Source organism: Pholcus phalangioides, unplaced genomic scaffold (assembly GCF_987345545.1).
Source record: "Pholcus phalangioides strain wild (caught in Gottingen) unplaced genomic scaffold, Ppha-v1.0 ptg000012l_1, whole genome shotgun sequence".
NCBI lineage: Eukaryota > Metazoa > Arthropoda > Arachnida > Araneae > Pholcidae > Pholcus > Pholcus phalangioides.
Genome location: NW_028301605.1, coordinates 9646077 through 9672906, shown reverse-complemented (window position 1 = coordinate 9672906; position 26830 = coordinate 9646077). Strand labels below are relative to the sequence as shown.

Sequence of the window (26830 nt, the reverse complement as noted above, 5' to 3'; positions counted from 1 at the left end):
TCAGGTGCCCGCAAACTAGGGGGAAAGGTTTTTCTCGTTTTTGGCACACCCCAGTAAAGGTGCCATTAAGAATATTCCATATTTTTATAAAGGGCTGTTGATGACGTAAGCATCATCAAACCCCTCAGAGTCAGCATCTTTATGATAACAAACCAGGAAAATCCCTCCCCTCTCAAATACTGACGTTATATTTGAACGACCCCTGATATCTAGGATCTGAATTGTCTTTCCTTTTTTTTCCCCTTAGAAAATATGGTCAGCATAAAGAGTTAGGGGGAAAAACTCGAACAAGTCATCATCACTATCATCATCATGATATCATCAAGTGAGGTCACATGTAAATTGTAAACAACAATTTTCCGTGTTGCCCCAAATTCGTGAAGCACAGTTCCCCCTATCGCGTGCAATAGCTATTACAAATTATTAATTATTTCTCATAATTTTTAGGGAATTTAAATATAATTGAATTGGAAAAATGTCGGAGAAGCAAAGGACAAGCCCGATCAAGAACTTTCTCTCCGGTGGAGTAGGTGGCGTTTGCTGTGTTGCGGCGGGTCATCCACTGGACACCATCAAAGTAATCAATAACTTCATATCATATGTTCAGCCTTTTTAGAGCACCACGGGGCCCCTGCGAATTTTCATACTCTCGAAAATCATGGTATTCAATCTCATTATCATGAGGAGCCCCCTCCCGGAGCGTTTCCGGGTAGTGCCCTCATGCGGTTAGGTTAGTTTTCCTCAACCTTTTACTAGCCCATGGCCCCCCCCCCCCACCTATCGGATCATGTTTTCTTCTCATGGCCTCCTGTCTTATCCAGGGCCTTCTACTGGTCGATTCCCAATCTACGGTATGCCTTTATGTCACCAAGTTTTTGACTGCGCCAAAACAGTAATAAGTCGCCAACACATTTTCCTGTGACTCATTTATAAACGTTCTTATCATTCTGCCGGTAAGGTCTGGCGATACAGAAATAGTTGCCAAGCAGTGATATACTGTATATATCCACGGTCATCTTCGGATAAGTCGCCATTTGGTGGCAGTGTCAGAAACAGCTTTTACCTGGGTTGGGTCTGGCTGTCCATGTACGGCCCCATGTAGGGTACACGAGCTCTAAGGAAAGAGGATTTGTTGGCTTTGTTGTCTAGGGCACTCACCTGACAAGTGAGAGGAGGTAGGTTCGATTCCCAGCAGAAGCAATATGAATTTTCTTTCCATGGATTTGTGGCGGCTCACCAAAGACTGTGGCCAACAGTTGCCAAGTGCGTGGATGGTGCGAGAGGATGTTCGTGACTCGACAGTCCGGAGCATAGTGCTCATTCGATACGTTGTGTCGTCTATGATATATTAAACGCGGATTGTTACAGATTTATCTTCACTTCAGCCAACTGTCTAAACCTTTGTATTAATAGTGGAGAGTGATGTCATCTTCGGATATACTGTATATGCAGTCAAATTCCATTTTAACGAATACCAGTATAGCGAAAATCTTGTTTTAATGAACACTTTTGTAATTCCTCAGATAAATTTTCGTAAGAACAATGCACAAAAACCTGGAATTCCTTTATAACAAAATAATTAATTTCGTTGTAACAAAGTGATTTCTCCAGTCTCTTGGAGTTTGTTATAACGGGATTTGTCTGTATCGGGAATTAACCAAATAAGCAATCTTTGGAACTTTGTGCACTCTCTTTCAGGATTGTGTTCGCGAGCAAGAAAAGAGCTTGAAAGCATGACAAGAAGTCGTTGAAATTAAGATGGAGTCATGCTTTCAGACATCTTTTTTGCCAAAGAAAAAGTCTCTAATGCATCGCTAGAAAGGGATTACCCTATGGTTATTAAAACAAAAATACAATAAAAATAATGATAAAAGTCAAAATGATGTTCTCAGATGCTCCAAAGCTGAATATGACAAAATCTCTGACATGCGTAGCAGAACAATCAAGAAAAATTTTAAGAAAAGTGTAGAAAACACTATTATGGAAAATTTAATTTTACTGCAGAATATTTCCAGTCAGTCGAGGGCTCGTTGTAGAACCAGAAGAACAACATGAAGCTTTCTGCTGTGGGGGCTTAGACTAAATAAGGTATCAAGATTAAAAATGCATGCTCAACCTATGGCCCGTGAGCCAAACGTAGCACCCTGAGTCATCTGATGTGGCCTACAATGTAGCCTTATTTTGTAAGAATGCATTTCCAGATCACTTAAGTAACTTGTAGTGCAGTTCCACATCATTTCAGTGGCCTGTGACACATCCCCAGATCACCAGAGTAGAGTACAGTTCCAGAATGCTCAATTGGACAGCGTCGCGCATTCCTAGACGCACCAATTTGGCTAAGGCTCTCTCATTTGGATACAACAATTTCCATCTGATTAGTCAAATCGCTGGAATTGATAAAAAGGTCAGGGGGAACCCTGGTGTTGACACAACACAGTTGAGTTCATAGGCATCCACATCCATTTGTGATTTGGTCAGCTCATTTCTGTGTCTCATACGTGTAGATGGAAAAGATAATCCTTCAGACTTTTCAGCTTGATACGCTAAGAGTCTTGCAATGAAGGAACACGTGCTCTGAAAACATAAGCTTTTTCTATGCATTTTCTATTTCGGCTGAATCTTTCATTTTATATGAAATGATTCAAAGAATTTCAGAAAGAGAAGTGTAGGCACATCTGAAAAAAAAATATTACAAGGTGGACATGAGTTAATTGGGCTCTATAGGCCTAGTGACAGTAATTCTAATGGTGCCTGAGTGGCTGGTGGTAAGATGCTCGTCTACCACCATGAAGGTTGCCGTCATGGTCCAAGGTTCAAACTCAGAAGAGAATATAGTTAAGATGTTTTCCTAATGAGCTTGAGGCGACCACTGATGGAGGGTTCCTTCATTTCCAACCCAACTCATTAATGGCAGTAAATTGCAATGTATAGATACGGCCAGAGTTGGTGCTTGGCAATGTAGTAATTCTCATGATTGATGTCAAAAATTCAGCTCCAGACGCAGCTATTTTGTGATAGTGCGTATCATATAAAATGTTTATTTTCTGAATCTGTATTCATTAGCAGAGGCAGAAAAACAGTAAAATAAAATCTTTGTTAGCGAAAAAATTCATAAGCCGAGGCATTTGTTATGCATTACTGTACTTGTAGAATCAATTTTTTTTTTACACTCTTGTTACAATTTTATATCTAATTAAAAGAAAATGTCAACCATTATTTATTCCGAAGTATTAAAGCATCATAAAATTTACGACTTATTTTGCTACTCTAGATGTTCTTTGCCCCTTTCAGTAGCTCGATACATTTCTTGTCTAGGTACTTCCTCTTGCACCGAAAGGGATATGCGCAACACAATAAAATATAATCAGTGAATTTTTAATTCACACGAAAAATTTGGGTTCATATAATTTTTTTTAATTAGTTTGTTCGATTTACACAGATATTCGGCCAGATACCTAAGCATTATTCAGCCAAACCAAATATTCTGCAAAAGGGCTGAATGCCAGCCAAATGTTTGTTCCATCTCTGTCACTTACTCATGCAGTCACTCGTGATGTCATGTGTATTTCAAAAGTTACGCTTACACAATTTATCTATTCTTGCATTACAATTGAATATGAACTGGGTGGAATGACATTCCTGTGTATTATGCAACCAGTGGGGCGGATACCATGAAGATTGATTTCAACCACAGAAAGAAGTTAAAAGCAATTAATGATTTAAGCGAGTAATGAGACACCTTAATTTTTATATTCGATCTCAGCTGTTCCAGATGGTTTGGTCATATTTGCATTAGTTCTTAATGATTTTTTTTTTTTTCAGGTGAGACTTCAGACTATGCCGAAACCACTAGCAGGTCAAAAGCCGATGTATTCTGGGACATTTGATTGTGCAAAACAAACGATTGTAAAAGAGGTAAATAATATGTTTTCAACTCTGCCCATTATCTTTTCCATTTAAAAATCAGGATTTCAATGAAATCGTTCACAGAGTTTATATTAAAACATAGCTGCCATCTCCCGGATCATCTGGAAGGCTTCCATGTTTTCTCCTCCATATCCTGATCTCCCGAAAAATTCTTATATCTCATATTTCGACAGCGATTGTAAAAAAATCTGTACTTTTGTGAAAAAAAAATTAAATTCAAAAATTATTCCCGAAGAATTTACCCAGAAAAATACAAATTGCTGCCATTGCACCAAGTAACAAAAAAATATTTCATTTTCAGGGATAAAAAAAAATTCATTAAACAGCCAGTGACAATTCTGCATTTTAGCATCCAGAATTAGAGAAGACTTGTATCTGCTTTGACCATACATCCTGTTTCAGGCAGGCCTAATGGCGATTTTTTTTTTGTTGGCACGATTTGATTTGAGAGTAGTAATGATAGGTAGTTTAACCTACTGCTTGGTGATAATTGACGATTTTAAGCTAATCATCTATAGCTTGAACAATGTTATGTTTTTGCAAAGGTAGAAAATCCCAGGAAAAAAACTTTTATTAATTAAAAATTCCTAAATTTTGTTTCGAAAATCCCTTTATATTTATTTTTCAACTGAATTTGGATCTGCATGAAAACCTCTGTAATTCTCATTCTCCAAAGTTGACAACTATGTTAAAAATCTCGTCACAGAGAGCAACAGGCCTACAATGGTACATATGTTCAATCATAGTTTGTAAAATGGATGGCAGCAATGGCAGAACTATAAAAAGCATTACACAAAAAACGAGCGTTGCGCTGCAGTCATGAACATAATTGTGTGCTTCCGGGGAAAAGAACAAATCAGTCAGTCGTCATTCCATCCACACTCAACGATGTCTTATCTTTCGCTATTCGTATGAATAAATTTCTTGTTGTTTGTTTTCATGTTATTGAAACTTAAGTTGGTGACCCAGACGTGATGACGACTGACTAATTTTTTTCTTTTCCCTAGAAGCACGCATTTTTGTTCACGACTGCAGCGCCACAGGTTCAAAGTACCTACACATGTTTCAACATGTATCAATTCGTTAGAAAGCCCATAGAGAAATATGCACAAGGTGTACATGCGGTTTTTGTAGTTGTAGCTATGTTAAAAGGGAAGGTTGAATGAGGAAAACATAATTTTTTTAATAAATAGCTTAAATGCCTTTTGTTTATTGCATATTTGCTATGTAATATTTGTGATATGCTATGTATTCTCTCTCAAGGGTATCCTCGGTTTGTACAAAGGAATGGGCGCACCAATCACCGGCGTCACTCCCATGTTCGCAATATGCTTTTTTGGATTCGGGGTTGGGAAAAGACTGCAGCAAAAACACCCAGAAGAGGAACTTAAGTGAGCATTTATGATGACTTGAAGAGAAAAATTAACACATATACCCTCAACTCGAACGGTACTGAACCATACAGCATCGTATGTTGCATTACCCTGTGTTAACTATATTCTTTGATAGTTTATTTCAGTTATTCAATGCTGGCATGCTGTCTGGAATTTTTACGACTGTTATAATGACTCCTGGTGAGAGAATCAAGTGCCTTCTACAGGTGAGTAGCTCTGCGTTTCATTTTTAAATTAAATCTTATTTCTACCAAAACATTGTCGGTCGAACTTTGATAATCCGAGACAATATAAAGTGCTTCAAATAAACTCCTAAAAAGCATTTTGAAGTAAAACTATTATTCTGAACAGTGGTGATTGGCAGGTCTGCCCTTACCAGATGTGAAATAATTTTTATCAAGTGTGTGGGGCTTCTCAAAATGCGGGGGTCCAGTGCGACCACACCTACTGCACCAAACACCAACTCTGGCCATATCGCTATATTGCAATTTGCTGCCATTAGTGAGATGGGTTGGAAGTGAAGGCGCTGTCTATCGGTGGTCGCCTCGAGTTCGTTAGGGAAAATATCTTATCTATATCCTCCCTTGGGTTCGAACCCGGGACCCTGACAACAACCTTCACGATGGTAGACGAACATCTTACCACCATGCCACTTGGGCACTGCGACCACACCTGTCACATATCCCTAAGGGTGGCTCTGTTGATTGAATATCAACTCCTACACACTATTTACAGTAACTAATGAAATAATGTGCAAAATTTAAAAACTATTTTTGAAAAAAAAAAATTTTAACTCCAATATACAGAATTTTATCCTATTATAATGTGGAATTTGTTTTAAATATTTGAGAACAAATTCAAAGTGCAAAGTTCATTCAATTATGAATTAATTTTTTTCAATTTTGAGTTTTTATTCAGATTTCTTATTATGTATTTGTTTTATTTACAGGTATGCAAGATTTGCATATGAGCATAGGCATATGCAGACTTTTCTCGAGGGGGGAGGGTATACTATCACTAATGCATATACTATCAAATATGCATTCGTCAATGTAATTTGTGTAGGTTTTGGTGACATTTCGATTTTTAACTTCAACAATCTCTCAGTGCTTGTAGCTCGCCATTAAATATGTATATCCTATAGATAAAGGTAGTGTCACCTTATAAGATCTTCTGTGCAAATCAAATTGTTGCCAAAATCTGTAACTACCAATTCCGAATGTTTGTCAAATATCTACTTTGACAAACGCTGATTTCAGTGTTGTATTGCAAAAATATTACTAAATTTCTCCTGAACCAGAATTTTGATATGGTTTATGGTAAACTCTTTTGGAAGCTGATGGAATGGAAAAGTTTTTTCGGAAATTTGACCAATTGTAGCTAGAAGGGTGTAGCAGAATTGTCTATTTAAATTTTTGGCAACAATTTGATTTTGAACTTTGCCAATCTCTCAGTGCTTGTAACTTGCCATTAAATCCAGATATTTCAATGAAATTAGTGACACCTAATAGGACTTTTTGTGCTCTTTCCAAATATGTGCTTAGTTTGCATATAGGTCTTTTTCAGAAACTTCACAAATTCTTGTTTTTTCAGACTTGACACATTTTTTTTTCCATAATTGATTGCCCAGCCATTTCTCCAGTCTTTCTTCCGGTTTTCTACAACAAACCCCAGTTTTCTCTGACATATCAAATGATTTGAGATAGGGAGTTGATGGGGTGTTTCATGATCCACTTGGACTCGTCTATCACCCCTTTTCGTTTGGCAGAATTGGTTTGATTCACCCTGTATATCATCCAACTTCTATTCAGGCAAATTTGAAGTAATCTTTTGCATCTGAAGCTTACTCTTCAACAGGGTTCGTACAAGTCAGAGAAAACTGGGGGAAGCCTGGAATTGCCAGGAGAAACAAATTATTAAAAAGTCAGAAAAATCAGGGAAAATAGGCAAGTTTTGTTCTAAAACCTGGAAATTTCTGACAGTAGACCTGGAAAATCAATGTGATTGTCGTCTGATCAAAAACAAAAAATAATAAACAGAAAACTTTTTTTTTTCAAAAAAAGAAACCAAGAATGTAAATTTTGATCTCTGATAACATTGGTGATCTGTAACTCTCAAAATGGAATGCAAAAAAAAAGGTATAGAAATGGGGATTTCATAAGTTTGTGTTTAAAAGCATATTGCTGTGACCTTATCCTAACTGCATACGAAGTGTTTCCGAAAACTTTTTGTAGAAATCCATACATATTGGGAAAGCTCAGTTATGATAACATTTTAAGTTGACTTCAATGAGCAAAACCGAATGAAGCATGTGTATATTATGATTTCCATGTTGGTATTTTTGATTAAAAGACGACGAAAGGTAAAAGAACTGTTTTTAATCTTTTAGAATGGGCGGATAAAAACCTGAATCTTCAGTACACTGATTGGATTGAAGCAGTCAAAAGTGTGGTGTCAGCTTTGTAGCAAAGCGTTTAATTTGAGAAACATGGGTGGAAAAGCTATTCAGAGCTATACCAAGCATGTGAAATCAGAGGAGTTTTGTCTACAACCCCTGAGAGCGAACTAAACTTTTCAGTTCTATCACTGACATGGCTTCGGAGCGTAAGCCAACTAACTGCAAAAGATTGTGAAACCAACTGCGTCTTTGACTTATTATGCACAAACGAAACAAAAGTGAAGGCTTAAATCTTGTAGGCATTGAAATTAGTGATGTCCCGCTCATCCTATAATAATTCAGGGATGTTGGTGAAGTTTTTGAGGTAATGTTTTCAGACAGTAATATTGCAGAAAAGGGAAATCTTGCATTTGTTGATTTTGTTCCATTTTTCCATCAGGTTTATTTGAAAAGCATAAATGTGTGTGTATAAAAAAATGTAAAATAATTAATAATCTATGGCTGTGCTGATGTTATGATAATAACTACATATTAATGTAAATAATTTTATCATTTTTTATTAATTCTAATTGATTTATATTAAATTAATTGCCCCGACTTTGTTTTTGGAAATTTGATGAAAGCCTGGAAAAGTCAGAGATTTTTTTACGAAAATAGTATGAACCACCTGCTTTAAATTTTTATAAAGGTTTTTGATTCCTTACAAATGTGTTGTAGATACAACAAGCTGCAGGTGAAACTGCTGCAGGAGCCAAATATGCCGGTCCAGTTGACTGTGCGAAAAAACTGTACAAAGAAGGAGGCATCCGTAGCATTTATAAAGGAACTGCAGCAACTTTATTGCGAGGTGAGTTAAAATTGTGATGTAATCAAAAGTAAGTAACTGTATATCCCCAAAACCTTTTCCAATTTATAATTGGAGAGGAATAGATTTTTAGTTCATCCATTAATTTTTCATCCATAATTTGTGATTCAGAATTTTTTTTTCATGTGTCAAGGCCGTAGCAAGAAGGGATCCCCCCCCCCCACCAAAAATGTTAGAAATGGCTGATTTATGCATGTACTACTGTGCTGTTATTTCTGTGATGACCTGATATGCAGAACGTCTGTCAAAGTCCTTTCAATCTAAAATAACTTGCAAACAGAGGGAGCTACCTACTTACCATATGATAAAACGGCTATGTCAAATCAGATGCAAGTGTAAAGTAGTAATATGGAAAGGGCATTAAAAAATTTAAATTTTTAGGTTGCCCACAATCTAAAAAATGTCAATCACTAAAATTTATGCCTCTCCCTGTATTGCAGTAGAGCCTCAGATAATCCAATGTGTATGGGACCTGGTGTTTGTTCATTTCTGCTGACCTCCGTTAGAACCTCCACATGGATTATATATTTCCAAAATGCCTCCAAAAACTTTTTTTCCTTCGCTGCAACCTTAAATATTCTGTGAAATTTGGGACCCGCCCCCCCCCCCCCTCCCATACACAAACCAATATAGATAGGCTGGAATCTATCCAAAATAAATCTACCTGCTTTATTTTAATCTGCTGGTTTTCCTCTGTTTCCATCACAGAGCTGAAACGTCAACTTAATATCCTACTGCTTACTTCGCGTAGATATATCACTCTACTAACCCCTAATTTTCAAAATTATCCACAGTTACTTTAATTGTAATACTTCCCATGTTCTAATCAAATCTTCACATTTTTCCGATAGACTCAATCACTCCCGAAAATTGAAACCTTTCCTCACATCTACAGATTACTTCAAATTTAGTTTTCCCCCCGAGCAATTATAGATTGGAACAACCTTCCATCAAATACTATAGACTCTACTTCAATTTCTGATTTTATATGTAGCATCAATCATCTATGTCGAATCCCATCACTGTATTCTCTTGTATAGGCCTTTTCCAAACAATATTGTGTTAAGTAAATTAATAAATTCTATTGCTAAATTTTTAAATTTCATTTGTATAAAAATTCAAACATTGCAGCAGCAAATGTTTCCAAATATTTTTAAACTGGAATTTCTTTCGTTTCCAGAAAACTTAGACTTGAAGGAAGGAAACTTCGAGAGTTGAGGGAAAATTAAAAAAAAAAAATCCATTTAAATTTAAATTTTTAAGGGAAAATATGAAAAAGGTTCTGTGAGGCCCGAGTGAAAACTGATTTAAACAGATATTTGAGTTATCTGAGTTCGACTTTTTGTGAATTGACTGTAATAATATTATTGTTTTAGTAATCATAATGAGCTGATTCATGTTAACAAGGAATCCTTTACCATTGATACAGTGCACCAAATTTCTTTTTAATGAAGCCTACTGACCACTAAGCTATACTGACCATGTGTTACCAAAGAGCTTGGCACAACATATGTTCAAGAACCCTGATGCAGACAATACTTTTACAGGAAAATTTGTAGAGAAAAAATGGTTATTGTTTCTAAAAAAATTAATGTATAGAAATATTTTTTCCATCTTAATAATAATCCAAACAATTTAATGAACTGAAGAAAAAATCTTAAAAAACGAAATGTATAAAAGTCTCTCATAAAAGTCTATGCTGGCGGTACACTTTTCTCAATCTCTGCCACTTATAAAACTGACATCACAAACAATTTTTAATTGCTGTATTTTTTTCAACAGTTTTTTCCTTGCCCCGTTTGTGCGCGAATCTTATTTGTGACATACATGGTCAGTTTTATCTGCTTTTAATCTTTACAGTCAAGTTTTTGTTTAAGTATGAAAAACATATTTTCTCCTTGATATTCTCGAGGGTATTCACACTTAGGTTCAATTTTATCATCTTTCACGTATGACATTGTGAAGTTTGAACATTTTGACTTTGATCGTCCAGAACAAGGATGTGATATTGCATGTGACATTTTGTCTGTTAGTTCCTGCTTCCATGAAGACATTTGACAAGTACAATTCCACGGGTTTGAATCTAGCCTCAGAGCTTTCAAGTTTTCTAGAGGCTGGAAGATGAATTCGGGAAGTGATTTCATCTTGTTGTTGTTCAATTGGAGTTCCCTCAAGGAATGGAGGGGTTCGAAAATGTCCTCTGGAAGGTAATGTAGATTGTTCAAAGAAAGATCCAGTGATAATAGTTTGTGGAGTCCATGGAAAGCATCTTTCATAATTTTTTCGGTTTGGCAGTTGTGGAGAATAAGTTTTTGCAGTACTTTATCCGCACCATTGAATGCGCGGGAGTTAATCATCTTCACTCTTCCTTGTAGGTTCAAATGAAGAAGTGACTGTAAATCGTAGAACATATGTTCATTCAAAATGTCATTGTCTATATTAGGAATGTGGAGAAATATCAGCGAGAACAATCCCCTGAAGCTGAACTTCATCAGATGAACAGACTGTTGTTTGTGGCCCAGAGTCAAATGTTGTGTTCCATTAAGAAATTGAAAACAATGGGGAAAGATTACTTTTATGGGGTTGTGCTTCAATTCCAACCACTGCAAACGGGGCATCGGTGGGAATGTTAATCCAGATAAATGATCAATCTTGTTGTTGCTTAGGTCGAGGTGTTCCAGCTTCAGAAGCCCTACAAGATCATCTGCATCCAAAGAGAATAAATCATTGTGTGAGAGGAATAATTTCCGAAGCTCTGGTGTGCCATAAAATGCAAAGTCATAAAGTTCTTTGATTTTGCTCTGCACCAAATAGAGTTCTTTCAAAGAGGATAATCCATCAAACATTTCCCATTTGAGTATCCCTATATTGCAATGCGATATTTGTAGCACTTCTAACATCGTGAGTTTAGAGAAAGCTTTTTCTGCTCCATCGAGATCAACTCGCTGAAGCGACAACTGATGCAGCTTAGGCATCTCATGGAAAATGTCGTTGGTGATGTGGAGATTCGCTCTCATTGGGTCCCCCTGTATGTCAATGCTTCTAGCATTGATTAATGCCTTCATGTCACTGTGGTCAAGAGTGAGATTATCTTTTTCCATAGCTTGTATGAACGTGAAAACTTCAGTGTCATTTGGCAGTCTGTGCATCTTTTCTTGATTGTTTCTGCCAAAAACGCACATTGCAGTCTTTGTTGGTCCTCTGCCCTGTTTCCAGCGAGACAACATAGTCTGTGAGAGATCGTATACATCACACTGGCATTCCACTGGACAGTCTTCACCCCATCGTTTTGATAGAGACAATGAGATCTGGAAAAAAAAAGCTTGATTTCTCTCTTGTAATTTATAACACAGAAAAAATATTAATTATTTGCTTAGTTTGCGAGTCATTTGGTTGAGTTATTCATATATCTGTTCATGTTGTTGGTGTAAATTATGTTATTCAAGTCCTACTGTCAGTCACATTATATTGATTCATCAACATCGATGGAAATTTTGTCCCACTTCACATGTCGGAGGTATATCGGAGTGTTCCTGAAGGATGAGTGTATATGGTGTTAAATGTATTTTTCTTCAACTAAGTGGAATTATTTATTATAAATTTATTGTAGCTTATTAGCTTCTAGCTATAATATCCAGCGCTGCCTGGGTTTTCTTCAATTTTTGGGAAGATTGAAAAAAGTGACAAACCATTGCAAAGTCATATGCATATCTGAAAGGCATTGCTAGGAAACCATGGTAAACAAAGTAAACATTCCAAAAGTGATTGTTGAGACCCAGGAAATCATTCTTGCTCGACAGTTTTTTTTGGTTTTTTTTTGCCCGTTTCGAGCATTTACCCTACTCTGACAAACTTTTAAAGTAGCCTATCGTCATAGCCCCCCACATGGTGGAGCTGACAGAGCCCAGAAAGATTTGCATCATTTTTTGTTTTTTCATGCTATAAATTAATTATAAAGGGACTCCATGAAAGTTTGTTCAGGGAGCCTACAAAAGATCCCAGCTTAGGGGGGCCCTGCCTAACATTCAGTCCGGGCCCTGTTTAGTATATATGCTAAATTTTGTGACGATCAATCTAAAATTGTAGATTTGTATAGAAAACACACACACACACACACACAGAAAATCAATTTTACATATATAAATAATATGAATGGATCAATGAACGCCAGAACTCTGTCACTGGACTTATCCTGTTGCTGAGGTCTCTGCCAGTCCAACTTTGTGGCAGAGTCTGGAACACTTTATTACTAAGCCAAAAAAGTACAAACATATATATATACATATATAAAAAAATATACAAGCATTTTTAAATTTTTAAAAAGGTATAACGATATACAGGGTAGATACTATTGATCACCCAATAATTACATATGTGCTTCCTTGGGAAAACTAATATACAAAAGTGTTTCACATTTTAGGATTGGCCGAATATTAAGAGAATTATAACTTTTTGAAATTTTGTGATGTGTCAGTTTTTTAACAGTCAGTTATGCGCCAAACACGCAATGGAAAAAAATCCCCATACAGTGGGTTGCCACTAATTGAAAATGAACTGAAATATTCTATCCCATTGGATGTCAAGTTCAGTTATTTTCTTTCACGATTAACGCTTTTTCCTTCATATATATTGATGCTAACCTTATTATTAAGTGTTACTTTCGCCCCACCATATTGGCAAATTTATCACCAGATTTGTGAAGTGTTAGCCAAATTAGGTCTACTGGAAAAATTGTTTTCACAAAATCAACACTTTTTTTTGCCAAATATGGTAATTATGAGTTTTTTTCCCTTCACTGTTAAATTGAGGGAAAGGACGAGGGAAAAATCGATTTGCGCAGCTTTAACTTTCTTGATTACTCTCAGTGTTTTACCATTGCTATCAGCTCAAAAGCACCAAGTTATACGTTTGGTGCATGTTAAGTGAATTTGGCAGGATTCGAAAGTGATGACAACAATTTTTATAACTGTATAATTATTGGTCAAATCAAAAAAACTGAAAACCCTTTTCCATATTATTTTTTCACAAGGAATCATATGTAATTATTGGGCAGTCGATTGTATCCATCCTGTATATTCCCTGGACATATTGGGTGCTATGATAAGTTGTTGGTGAATGTTCGAGGGTTTCGTTAAAAGAGTGAATTTACTATTTTATTAGAAGTACTTAAAGGGGGCTTCCATGTACATAAAATACATAGGAATTCTCATATATTGAATGTATTCTATTATATAAAATGTATATAAAAATGTGCTCTCCACTTGTCAATACAAGATTCATTGAGAGACTGGTTATTTGTGGAGATGAAGATTACAAGGAAGAAAATTCATCATTGCTCCATGGGGACACGAACCCCGGTCTCTCGCTTGCCGGACGAGTGCTCTACTATCTAAGCTATGGAATCAGATGGAATGTTTCAACCTTGGAGAGTATATATATATATGTGTTGAAAGGCACCATACATGGACGGTGTCAACAATCAACTAATAGCTCGTGAATGACATAGGCCAACCAGATGGCCACATGCATGAATGAATTTTTATCTTCACAAATAACCAGTCTCTGAATGAATCTTGTATTGACAAGTGAAGAGGACATTTCTATTTGCATGTGGCCATCTGGTTGGCCTATGTCATTAACAAGCTATTACTTGATTGTTGACGCGGTCCATGTATGGTCCCTTTCAACATATATATATATATATACGCTCCAAGGTTAAAACATTCTATCTGCTTCCATAGCTTAGATGGTAGAGCACTCGTCCGGCAATCGAGAGACCGGGATTCGTGTCCCCGTGGGGCAGTGATGAATTTTCTTCCTTGTAATCTTCATCTCCACAAATAACCAGTCTCTCAATGAATCTTGTATATAAAATGTGTCCACCCAAGTGAGTTGTCTCGCTTAACACCTTGTAGTTGAGCAAATGAGATTGGTTTGCATTGCTAATTTCTGGACTAAAAGCCAGCAACTGTGTGTGTTTGATTAGGTTGAGTTCGCTTGCTCTGGTGGATCAGATGAAATTATAAAAAATATAAATGTTGTGTGGAAGAAATATATACAATTAGTGGCCACTCGTGCCATCTTGCTTAGCACTTTCATTCGGTGAGCAGTATACGACAATATGAGTTTGCACCTGTGTTTTGCATGAAATGAATTATTAAGAGGTATTATAGAGTTGGGTTATTATTAAAAGGTGGGTTTCCAATCTTTTTTGCTTAGCTAAGCTTTTTTCAGAATCAGTTTCTATTTCAGAGTCCTTGTAGGCCTTTTTTTTTATTTCTAAATTTTGATGGTTCACTTTATTTCCTGGAGTCTGCAGAGGCTTAGAGAAGTGCATATACAGAGCTCTGAGGACTCCTCTAAGCACATGTTGGAAACTATTGAGCTACACAATGTATTGATGGATTAAAATCCAAAGATTGTTTAAAAAATATTAGGAATTCCTTGCATAGTATCAATATTTCTTGAAGGTGTTGATTCAAAACAAAGCTATTAGAAGATACAAACTAATATCAGGTAGAAGAAGTTGTTGTGGCAATAAGAGAAACTGATACTCACTTGAATGCTCAGAGTAATCCATAGAATATAGATGGAGTGTAAGTAAATACTTTGACTTGCCATGTCTAAATTCTTAATGCAATGCAATGATAACCTAAGAAAGTTTCTGTCTACTAGATGTCAACATTTTCCATTGATTTTTTTCACTCTCTCTGTTACCTTTAGTTAAGTCTCTATTGAGTGCAATTCCATGCCGATTGATTAATGATTCTCTTTTACTTCTGAAGATCTTTTTTCCTGCTATTTTTCATTTCCCCGCCACACACACGAGGGGAAAAAGAATGTGTATTTTCTGAAGGGCAAACACACATAATAAAAGTTATCCCAAGCCCGTTAGTTGTTTCTTGTTTTTGCTCCTCCAAGATTAGGAAGCACCAAATATCAGCAACTTCCTGTTTCCTGTGGCGGGTGCTGCAATTAATCCTTACAACTTCCTCTACGTTCACTTGTGAATGTGGGTGCAGTGTCTGAAGATAGATACTGTGCATAACAGAAATTGTTCATTTCTGGATGATGGGGGAGAGGGAAACAAATACACACTCTCAAGTAAATTATAGCACGTGGATGTTTCTCTCTGTTGTCTTGTCCTTAAATAGATAATCAAGATAAGAAAAGAATTGAAGAATCTTCAATCCCCTGAAAAAGAGGAAATGTTTCTGAAGTCCTCTGAAATAGGAATTACAATGATCTTTTTTAATATGGAAAAGATAGGCTTATAGCTAACACATTCATCTGTGTTGTGAGGCCATATTACGAACATGATATTAATTTAATGAAAACATGTAACACGCATTGAAAAAGACAAATATTATGTTTTCAAACACAAATTTAATATATGATTAATCATTTGACATTTAGACAATTATCAAACCGTTTAAATTGAACAAACAATTCAAACGTCCATTATACTTCGACTACAGCTGTTATCAATTTATTTTAACTGGAACATAAAAAACATATTCGCAAAGAAATTGAAAGAATGATTCAGTTGCCACACACACATACACCAGCGTATGAAAAAAACTTGATTTTTTTAAGAACGTAAAAAAATCAGATTTTTTTTGATTAAAATTAACTGCCTGCTTATTAATAATTGCTTTAATTAATAAAAATATATAAATACAATGCCACAACAGGCAAAATGCTCAATAAAGTGGCTGAGAAAAAGATGCCCATAACAGATATGGATGTCAGATATTTCAAAAGTACAGCAACTCAATTAAAAATTGTTTTAAAAACAATAAATATATACATAAAATATTATACAATGCCCATAAAGAATACTTATGGGTGTTTTATTCTACGTATGGATAGCTTCTCGATTTACCCCAACATGTTTATCGTATTTCTTTTTAAACGTGTCAATTGTGTTAGAATTTACTACTTCTGGGGAAGTAGCTGGGGAGTAAGCTATTCCATTTATTAACAACCCTATTAGAGGAAAATTCCCTGCAACACCATAACCTCTCGTTGTCCCTTACCAATCCCGTTAGTCATTAAGAATGCATATTTTCTTATCACCTAACTGCGTTTTTCTCATAATTGCTCAAATTTAATTCAGCATCAATGAATAAACTACAAACAAAAAATATGAACACCAAAAATCTGTATTTATGTAACATGAAAAGGTCATTGAGCCCAGATTAACTTCATGGATTAACATTTTTCTTGTAGAGTGCTTTTATTCACGAAGGTTCCCCTCCCACATATGGTGCAGACATGTCAATTCATTGGATGCGCAACCAAAAGGCCATTCAGCATCAACTGAATAAAGCAAATTCTATTGACAAGATTGTTTCTTGCACAATTAGTGGATGTGTTTCCTACTTGCATGATTTTGCTTAATAGTTTACACATTTTTATTCTTTCAGAGATCTGATGAGTTTTTGGTAAAAACAAACAAGCAAACTGAAAATTTTAAGAAATAAAGTAGAGTCTAAAGCCCAATGATATTTATGTCAGTACAACATCTATTATTATTTAGAATCAGCAATTAGGGCATAGAATTCAAGGCTTTATACAAAAAATAATTCCTCTATTTTTTAATCGGGAACCCTAGTGCCACATTGTAATGCATTGAAAATACTTAGTGCAGTTTAGCACAAAGTGCTAAGTTCTACTCCTTACATTTTTCTGCAATCTTTTCCATGAACAAAATCTAAAAATAGAGCAGCTTTCTTTCTGCACTTGTACGTAGGGATTAAGTTTTATTATTAAATTTAATTATTACCCCCAAAGATTTTCCATACTTCTTTTAATCACACAAACTTTACCACATATCAGCAAGATTCATACCATACCAGGGGTTACTTTTGCTTCAATATTATTGAAGTTATGTAAAGAATTTAAATTTTATGATTAAATCATAAAATTTTAATTGAATCATGATTTAAATGAAGCCGGTTTAAATTGGTGCACCCTGACACCCACAAAAAGGAGTCTAGTTTTACAAAGTCTAATCATCACCATGCTCCCTTAACAATAATAATAATGTAATCATCACACATTCAAAAGAGATTATTATGATCTGTCCAGGGAATTTGTTAGTTTTAGTAGACACTTATTCCCGAACGGGGATTTGAACCCAGACCTGCACAGTCAGAAGCTAGCTTCCTGAATACTAGACTGCCAGGCGACAGATGCAGCCATCCCTTGCAGTCAGGCGCTACAAGCTATATTTTTGTTATTTAAAAGTGTCCCCAATCAAAAATTATGAGCACTCCAAAAACTACCTAACTTAGCAAACAGTCGCAGAGCGAGTGAGCTAACATTCTTAGATAAATCAGTGTTTAAAAATGAGCTATTTTCTGATTGGTTCGTGAATGAAAAATCAATAAGTAAAGATGCGATTGTGATGTATTAAAATTGAAAACAATATGTTTCTCTCTGACTAAAAAAATAATAAACTTTGTCTGCATACAATAGTTAAAATTCAAATACTGTATTTCCCCTCGCATCAGCTGACATGTCAGAAAACAGCTAGCAGTATCAGCACATCAGGCAATTAGAGTCACAGAGTCTGGAAAATTCTTAAATATCTGAATTCTAAAAATCTATGGAATTGACTGAATGTGTACTGTGATCCTTTTTAAACCTTGCTTTTCCTGGTATGCTGGGAATGGAACAAATCCCAAAATTCAAAAAGCTAATATCCTTGGAGTTTTTGGCATTCTGTAAAACACTCTTAATGCGAGGGAATATATTGCAATAGAAAACGTCAATCACGATATCTGTACATACATTTGATGCTATATAATATTGCAATGCCACAAAACATGATATGATACCCAGGGTCTGATATCCAGGGTCTTTTTTTCCTTTAAAACATTAAACATTCTGGAAAGCAGATAAATGGTCTAATCCTTATGTATACAGATCAGATATTTCAACTTCACAGAAAGCCATAATCCTTAATAACTGTATAAGCTGACTCAACAAAGTTCAGTTGAGAGAGAGGGAAAAGAGGGAAACACCTCACACACTATTGTGCAGGGGTTGTGGTATAAGTAGAACTTGGACTTTTATGACCTAAAGTGAAACATCATTGCTGATAGGTTGAAAAACTTGAATTTCAGGTTTTTTAACCTATCAGCAGCAGCGTTTCATCGTTAGGTCATAAATATCCTAGACTTAGTTGTAAGAAGAGGAAAGTGATGTTTCCGTGGCATAATTGGTCATTGCATTCGTCCAGATTTCGAAAGACTGGGGTTTGATTCCTGACAGAGAGTGCAACTTTTCTTTACAAGGTTCATGTCAACATAATAAGTTTGACTTGAAAAGTTCATTTGGATGTGTTGGACAAATCACATGTCGTTGCATTTGAGTAGGTTGTTTGTATACAAAACTATTTCCGTCATCTTATTTTTTTACAGTCAATGCTGTCTTTAGGCTATATAAGCTATGTAAAGTATATACAACTGCTCACAGTGAAATTCCACAAGGTGTACGAAATTAATTAATAAAAAAAAACACTGTAGGCATATACTCGTGTATAAGCATAATTATATTTTGTTCAAAAATTGGTTCCAAAATTGTGGGGGTCAGGTTTGAAGAGAAAAAAATTCAACCCAAGTTTTTGAAAAAAACCCCAAATCTTGTTCTCAGAGAACCAGATACAGAACTATCTTAAAAACATCACGCACTGAGGGCACCTAAAACTTGAATGAACACAATTTTGCAAGGTCATTTGAGGCCCTTCATGCACCAAGAGACCCCCCCCCCCTTTCTGCAGTTCCTGGTAGAGCTGAAAAGAGTTCTTATAAAAGTATCAATCCACACAACGCAATATGTACACCAGTTTATGACCCATCAAATGATAGGCCATCTTGCATATCTGGTAAGCATGTGGAAAAAATTGTACACCCTTCCCAACCCACACAGCAGCCATTGACCTGCTAGAGAATTTTTATTACTGTCTTGTAAAGTATTCTCTAAAAAAAGGAGTAGAAGGGGAAAGATTTTGAAGATTTTAATCATTTTTTATTGTGACTTTTGTCTTAGAAATGTTCTTTTTCTCTTTGTAATGTGGCATCAACAGTGGAGATTTTACTTATGTCTGACTGTACACCCCAACCAAAAACAGTTTCACACACATGCATGCAAAATTTAGCTCTTAAACCAGCTCTATTTACAATTAACTGAGCCATAAATGCTTACATTACAGTAAAAACCTGATTCACTAGTCAAAATTATTAGTATCTTTTTAATGTAATATAAATTTTAAAACTTCCATGAAGTCATGAATTAATCACTCTGTTGCAGATGTACCTGCTAGTGGCATGTATTTTATGTCTTACGAGTGGCTCCAAAGACTTTTGACACCGGAAGGAAAAAAGTAATAGAAATTATTTTGATGTTTTTAGAATCTCAAGAACCTTATTTATTTATTTTTGTGGGGTTTTTAATATTCGATACATACATAATTCATTCATTACCTTCTCCCATGCTAATGTTTTATCAAACAAACAAGACTTTTGTGGCCATCATTTAAAGGACTAATCATTACTTTCGGAATATTACACAGATGTTTGGAAGTCCCCCACCCCCAATGTTTTGTTAGAAAATGAGTGGTGAGCATTTTTAAGAAATAAGGTGCTTATGATGTGTATGGAAACTACACATTGATTCTGTTCTGAGACCAATTGTACCAAAATTTGCCAATCAAAAAACTCATGCCAAACTGACAAATCCAGTCGAAGCTGCAAAAATTGAACAGGAAAAATGTCCAAACATAAGCTTTTTTCAAGACATTACGTGATACTTGTTTTGAAAATGCTCTACACTCGTGTGAATGAAACAGAAAAGAAAGGAAAATTTTTTATCCACATTGGCCTTATATCCAAAAAGTAATGAAAGGTTCTTCATATTTCACTCTTTGCTTTGCTTTAGGCTACTGACAAATCAATAAATGAAATTTTTTAGTCAGCGATCAGGCCCATCATTTAGGGGGGGGGGGGGAGATACAAATATATATATATATATACATACAATGAGTACTCATGCTTTGCCCCCCCCCCACCCCCTGGAAAAAGTTGAAATGACAGTCCTGTCAGCGATAAGAATGTGCAAATACTGTAGACTTTTGCTAACATGGCACATATCAGACCAGAGTGCGCCAGATTAGTGGAAGTGAACTGAAAAAGCCTAATTAAATACAGTGAGACCTTTCTTGGTTCAATGATCTAGATATAACTATATATATATATATTATCTTCAATATTTTTTCAACCTCGTTTACAGTCGCCAAGAGTTTAATGTTAAATTCCTCTCGATACAACAATATCCTTTACTGCAATAAACCCCTCTATAACAATATTTATTTAAGAGATTTTTAAAACTGCTACAATGGTATTTTTTTATATTTTGCTTGAAAAATCTTTTAATATATTTCTAAACTCGTTGCATATGTTAATTGTTACGAATGACGTCTAATAATATCAGTATTTGGTGCCACCTGTGTTGTGTGTGTGTGATCAAGGAAAGTGCTCATGAAGCTTTTGGTATCGCTACTTTTCGGTTAGGTTTAATTTCAAAGTTTTAATAGGTTTAACCTCTTCACAGGGGCAATCAATACACACACACACACATCTAACTGAATTTTGTTTATCAACTAATCAATTAAAATTTTTGCAACGTATAAATATTCAAAAACGCATTTTTCTAGTGGTACTAACAATTTTGATTTAGATAAGATGCCCACATTTGCATAAATTTGATGGCACGTGATGATAATGTTGCATCTCAATATAATTATAATCCCTCTGCAATGATATTGGGATATCAACAATATCATAAATTGATTCTTGGTCTACAGAATATCTTTACATCAATGATAAACTTCTGCGCAAAAACAAGCAGTTACATAGAGAGAAACGATGTCGCTCTCCGCTGTTTATACAAAGTACGAAAGCCTGGATAACCAAGCGGAGATCGAGATGTGGTTCGGAAAGAAAATTCACATTCCTCTGTGGGGAATCGAACCACCAATCTCTCACTGTCCGGGCGAGTGTTCTAAGCTTTCCCATTCAACATTCATGCATATGCTCTATGGAAGGGAAATGTCTGTCCTCTGTAGTTCAATGGTTAGACAGTGAGAGATTGGTGGTTCGATTCCCCACAGAAGAATGTGAATTTTCTTACCGAACTACATCTCGATCTCAACTTGGTTATCCAGGCTTTCGTACTTCGTAAGCAGTTAGATGTTTTTCTCTTCTATGGTTTAAAGAAAATCTGCCTAAAAATGCCTTACTGGATGGGATAAGACTAGTGCACTGCCTGATTATCAAGTGTCTACTGTAATTGCCTCTTAGAAGGCTTGTTAATAGAGCACGAAAGAGTCACTTCCCAGAGTTTATGACCTAAAAAACTGTCTTTCAATGTATAAAGTGATTATGAAAAGTCTATTTGTGATTTAGCATAAATGATGTCAGTTGATATTGCCTGTATGTTATTGATTGTATTCATGTTTTGTTATATTGATTATGTAATACTTATTTATTGGTATTGAATATGTGTACTGTATTTATGTACTTCCAGCCGTAATGATTTAAGCGTGGGAAGGACGCTATTCGCAGGTGGAATGGCTGGTATATTCAATTGGAGTGTTGCAATTCCTGCTGATGTGCTCAAGTCTAGATTACAGACAGGTAAAAATTATATTAAAAAAACTATGGATGAAATGAAATTAATATATATTGCTATGACAACACTGGAAAACAGAACTCTTGTTTGAAGGATTTTAATGTATGATAAGTGAGTAGCGCTAAAAACTATCACGAAGAGGGAAGAATAGGTGCTAAGGCAGGCCAGGGTTGGGACTAGTAGAAGGGCAATGGAGGCTTGTGCCTCTGGTGACAAATGACAGGCCAGAGTTCCCCTTTGGCAAACATGAATTTAGGGATCTTTGAGAAGTCGTTTTAAGGTATTGTTATCTGACAAGAATGTATAAATATTACAGCTGATTTGCAATGTCTAGGTTATCAGATGTGGTCATCACCCTAGGTTATCAATCTCTTTGGTGACCAATAACTGGCATCTTCTAGCTAACTAACACATAATGAACAGGTCAACGTCTGAAGTCTAGCCAATATGAGAGGGGGCCAGACTTCTGACTTTAGCCATATATAACATTAATACTCTTAAAATAAATTCTTAAATGTGCTATGGCATTTGCTTGTTCTACGATTTGTCACAGTGTTCAATAAGAAAGTAAATACTATATGTTGAATATGATTTTGGGCACTGGGCACATTTCTCATTTGCCCTTGCAAGAAAATCTACATTGCTCATTGACCATATCATGTATTTTATTCATTTACAGCTCCAGAGGGAACATATCCAAAAGGTATCCGTGATGTTTTCAAAACAGCGATGAAAGAAGAAGGCATCCGCGCCCTATACAAAGGTGCAACTCCTGTTATGTTGAGAGCTTTTCCAGCAAACGCTGTAAGTGGAATGTTTGTTTATTTACACCTTATAGTTATGTGGATATGGTTTATGAAAATTCACAGATGTAAGATGATTCATTGATGTGGTTATTGTAGGTAATATACATAAAATCGTCTATATCAACATTTCTCAATATTTCTAAACCCAAATACCAGTAAAATATCTGAAACAATTTTACAGACCACTTGTGTCCTGTATTATGGGACATTCCTTTCTAGTTGCTCTGAATCGAATATAGATATACAAATACTAATACTAATAAAAAATTATTACACCACAAACAAATTGCCCAACGAAGTGGCTTAAAAAAATGTCCATAAAAAATATGGATGTCAAATATAACCAAACTACATCAACCATGATATAAAAGCATATATCATGAAAGAAAAGACTAATAATCAGTACCATATGATACACTGCCCACTAAAAATATTATGGTTGTCTTTATGCAGTGATCCAGGTTGTCTTCTTTCAAGCAATCCATTAACGTCATCTTAGAATTCGAAAATTCTAACATCAAACGAAAATCTCAGTTTTGATACAAATCAGATATTTTGTAATTTTCACATTTTATTTTTGTTGTTGAGTGAAATTTGATTTGGGGAGTATTCTCTCTTGATTTTCATTGTACTGTGTTTTTGATAACCTTTCATTTTTAATGGTGGTATCTTATGATTTCGAAGACATTCTCTTTTCGAGGTTAAAGTACAAACACGTAAAACTTAACAGCAACGTCTCATATTCCTATTAACTCATTTGAACCACGTCCCTGTTGTAATCCTAGTTTTTACAGTAGAATTGTGCTACTACATACAAACATTCAAACGTATGTCAAGAATTTTAATATTTAAATTCGTACAAAGAATATGAACCAAACTTATCAGTTCTATCTCCATAAAGCCATGTTTATAAATTTTTAATGCCCTGATATGTTTACAGACTGCAACGTAAACACCAGGAGTGACTTTCGAGCCAGCACATTGTCGTGATGGAGCATCCACGACTTAACCTTCCAATGATTTGGTCTCTTGTGTCTCACAATCATGCAGACATTCAAGGACTTACAGATCCCTCCTGGTGTCGGATTTCCTGTCAAAGCATCACATTCTGATACTTCTGCAACCAGCTTATCTCCCTGATCTAGCCTTGCATGATTTTTCCATTTTTTCTTTAGATAAAGAATTTGCTCAAAACAGACACCGATTCACAGGTTCCAAAGAAATGCACTGAGCAGTGATGAAGACACTGTGGAATATGACAAAAAAAGGCTTGCAATCTGCATTTACATCTCTGTGTAAACAATGGCAAAAATGCATAATTGTGCACAGGGTAGTTCTTCAAAGGGGGACACCAAATAAGAGCAGGCTCTATCAGTAGTCATTCTTTTATAATAAAATAAGTCTTAGAACTTTCAGAATACAGTAGTATATTTTAAGAGTTGTCTAGAACAAGGTGATTATTTCAAGGGTACATGCAAATTCCAGTCTTTTCTCATATTTGTGGGCTAGTAACTGGCACATTTTGAGAATGTCTTGAAATCATGTGTGTGTCTGGAAAATGTCTTAAATGAATGTCTCCTGTAAAGACAGCTTTGTGCACATCTTGAAAATGTGAAGGTCTGGTCCATAGTTCCCCAAACTTTTTGTTCCATCACCCCCTTCTTCAGAAATTTTTTTTCTCTCGTCGCTCCCCGGACTTATGTGATCTCATAGGATCCTACGTTATACTCGTTACTTCTATCGCCCCTCCCCCAGGACCATTCCATTGCCTACCAGGGAGCGATAATGCCCACTTTGGGAAGCACCAGTTTAGTCTTTTTTCTGTGAGATCCTATAACTGCTTTAACAAATGTATAAGCTCCTATAACAAAAAATGTTGAGAGAGTAGGTGGGGGATATACCATATTTTTTAATGCCAGATTGTTTTTATTTACTCTAGCATCACCTTCAGAAATTATTTCATGGTTTGAGATAAACAGCTTTTTCTCAGCTCAAGATATCAAGGAAACAGATATTTTCTGGATATTATGCTGAAGTGAACTCAGGAAGAAAAGTCATCTTGTCTCTGCCGGGACTTGAACCCAGGCCCTCAGCATGCTTGCCTGGTATGCAAGAGGGCCTGGGTTCAAGTCCAGGCGGAGGCAAGATGACTTTTCTTTCTGAGTTCACCTCCTCAGTATAATATTCAGTAAATAACTGTTTCCTTTCGAGGCCACTCATTTTGACACAGAAGATATAGCAAACATTCCTAATGCACTGGCTTACTGTAGATTTTATTTATTTTCATGCGCGATATTGGTTAAAAGTTCTCACACACCCCATAAGCCATAGACAGACCTGCCAACTCTCCCGATTTTTCGTCCTTCCTCCCGCTCTCCGGATTTGTTAAAATTTCTCCGGATTTTGGCAGAAAATTAGATCTTACGCGAACTTTCACGTTGCTGTGGCGTCAATGATTACCGTCGTCGTTAGGGAAAACACCCATAGAGAACAGCCGTGGTCATTTCCATCGAGCAGCCTTAAAAAAAAGTCTCTTGTGACCGCATTTAAGCAACTGGCAAAGACGCGACTTCATTTTCCTAGCGTTTATCGGCAATCATTCATCGGGGGAAAGCACTTGGTTGCCGAAATTCCTGTATAATCGTTATTGTATTACATTAAGAGCCATGCGGTAAACACGTTTTTTCGTCAGCAGCTTTGTAATTTGAGTTTTTTTAATTGTTTTTTCCGATTAAGCGTGTTCAGAAAGACTTCTATAGCTATAAAACTTTAAGCTATAATAAAGCTAAAATATAAAGCTTATAAGAGTTCATATACCCAAGATAGAATCACTGATAGCATTCACGAAAGGAAACGCATATTTTATGAACAGTATGTAGATGTGATTTCTCTATTCTGCACGGAAAGACTAACATGGAATTATATTCTGCTCAGAGGCAATGCAGAACCTGCCTTGGGGGAAGGGGGGGTGTAACTTTTTCTTTATTGATTAAAATATATATATAAAAAAAATTTTCGATTTTTTTTTTTTTTTTTGATCGAGTCTGTGAGTGCTGGGGGGGGGGGGGTCCCCCTCGGGAGAATCTCCGGATTTCAAAAGTTGGCACTTCTGCACAACCCTTCTTCCTCAACTGTTCACTACGTTAATTCTCCCAAATTGATTTTACTGAATTTTTTTTTTTTTGGAACATTCTGTATTCTTTTATTCATTTTCAGAAACTTGTTTTTCCATTCATTATAAAGGATTTTTCATTTCGTAATATCAGAATTCGTAATACATTGTTCCTATGTAAACTTATTTAAGGATTAGAAAAGTTTTTTGGTTACAATGAAATTTTTGCTGTAACAGTATTCGCTAAAACAGGATTCGACCTCCATGTAATTCATATTTTTTATTCTTATAGGCCTGCTTCATGGGATATGAATTAGCAATGAAGTTCCTCAACTGGTTGGCTCCGAACCTTTGATATAGAAGAATTTTAGGATTTTGTTTTGATGATAATATAGAAGGCAAAAAAAATGTTTTCGATACATATTTTCCTATTATCTACTTACTTGTCGAGTTAAAAGTGCCTTAGTTATATTACTGTTGATCATGTATGTAGAAATTTCAAGCATCAACCCACTTTTTATGTTATCTACAACGTTTATGTAATGAAAACAAATTGCAATGCTTACAAATTTTCGATAAATTTATTATAAATTCAAGTTGTGTTTTTTTGTAGTTGAATGTATTTTTTAC

General features: G+C 35.7%; 2 protein-coding genes across 2 annotated transcripts; one reads left to right on the top strand and one right to left on the bottom strand.

Annotated features, from left to right (window-relative positions):
* Positions 1-333: 333 nt before the first annotated feature.
* colt (carnitine/acylcarnitine carrier protein colt, mitochondrial) lies at positions 334-26796 on the top strand. Its single transcript, XM_089240163.1, has 9 exons — positions 334-577; positions 3823-3915; positions 5191-5318; positions 5437-5527; positions 8437-8566; positions 19904-19976; positions 22178-22287; positions 22962-23086; positions 26493-26796. Exons 1-9 carry the CDS (start codon positions 476-478, stop codon positions 26553-26555), a joined length of 915 nt encoding a protein of 304 aa, XP_089096289.1. The 5' UTR covers positions 334-475; the 3' UTR covers positions 26556-26796.
* LOC149079514 (uncharacterized) lies at positions 10204-15494 on the bottom strand. Its single transcript, XM_089240162.1, has 2 exons — positions 15143-15494; positions 10204-11892 (listed from the first exon to the last, which is right to left on the bottom strand). Exons 1-2 carry the CDS (start codon positions 15203-15205, stop codon positions 10432-10434), a joined length of 1524 nt encoding a protein of 507 aa, XP_089096288.1. The 5' UTR covers positions 15206-15494; the 3' UTR covers positions 10204-10431.
* Positions 26797-26830: the final 34 nt, after the last annotated feature.

Coding starts and splice junctions, on each gene's coding strand:
- colt (XM_089240163.1), top strand. CDS start 476: ATGTCGGAGAAGCAAAGGACAAGCCCGATCAAGAACTTTCTCTCCGGT. Junction 5,528..8,436: donor GAATCAAGTGCCTTCTACAG/GTGAGTAGCTCT, acceptor AATGTGTTGTAG/ATACAACAAGCTGCAGGTGA. Junction 8,567..19,903: donor TGCAGCAACTTTATTGCGAG/GTGAGTTAAAAT, acceptor ACTCTGTTGCAG/ATGTACCTGCTAGTGGCATG.
- LOC149079514 (XM_089240162.1), bottom strand. CDS start 15,205: ATGGCAAGTCAAAGTATTTACTTACACTCCATCTATATTCTATGGATT. Junction 11,893..15,142: donor GGATTACTCTGAGCATTCAA/GTGAGTATCAGT, acceptor TTTTTTTTCCAG/ATCTCATTGTCTCTATCAAA.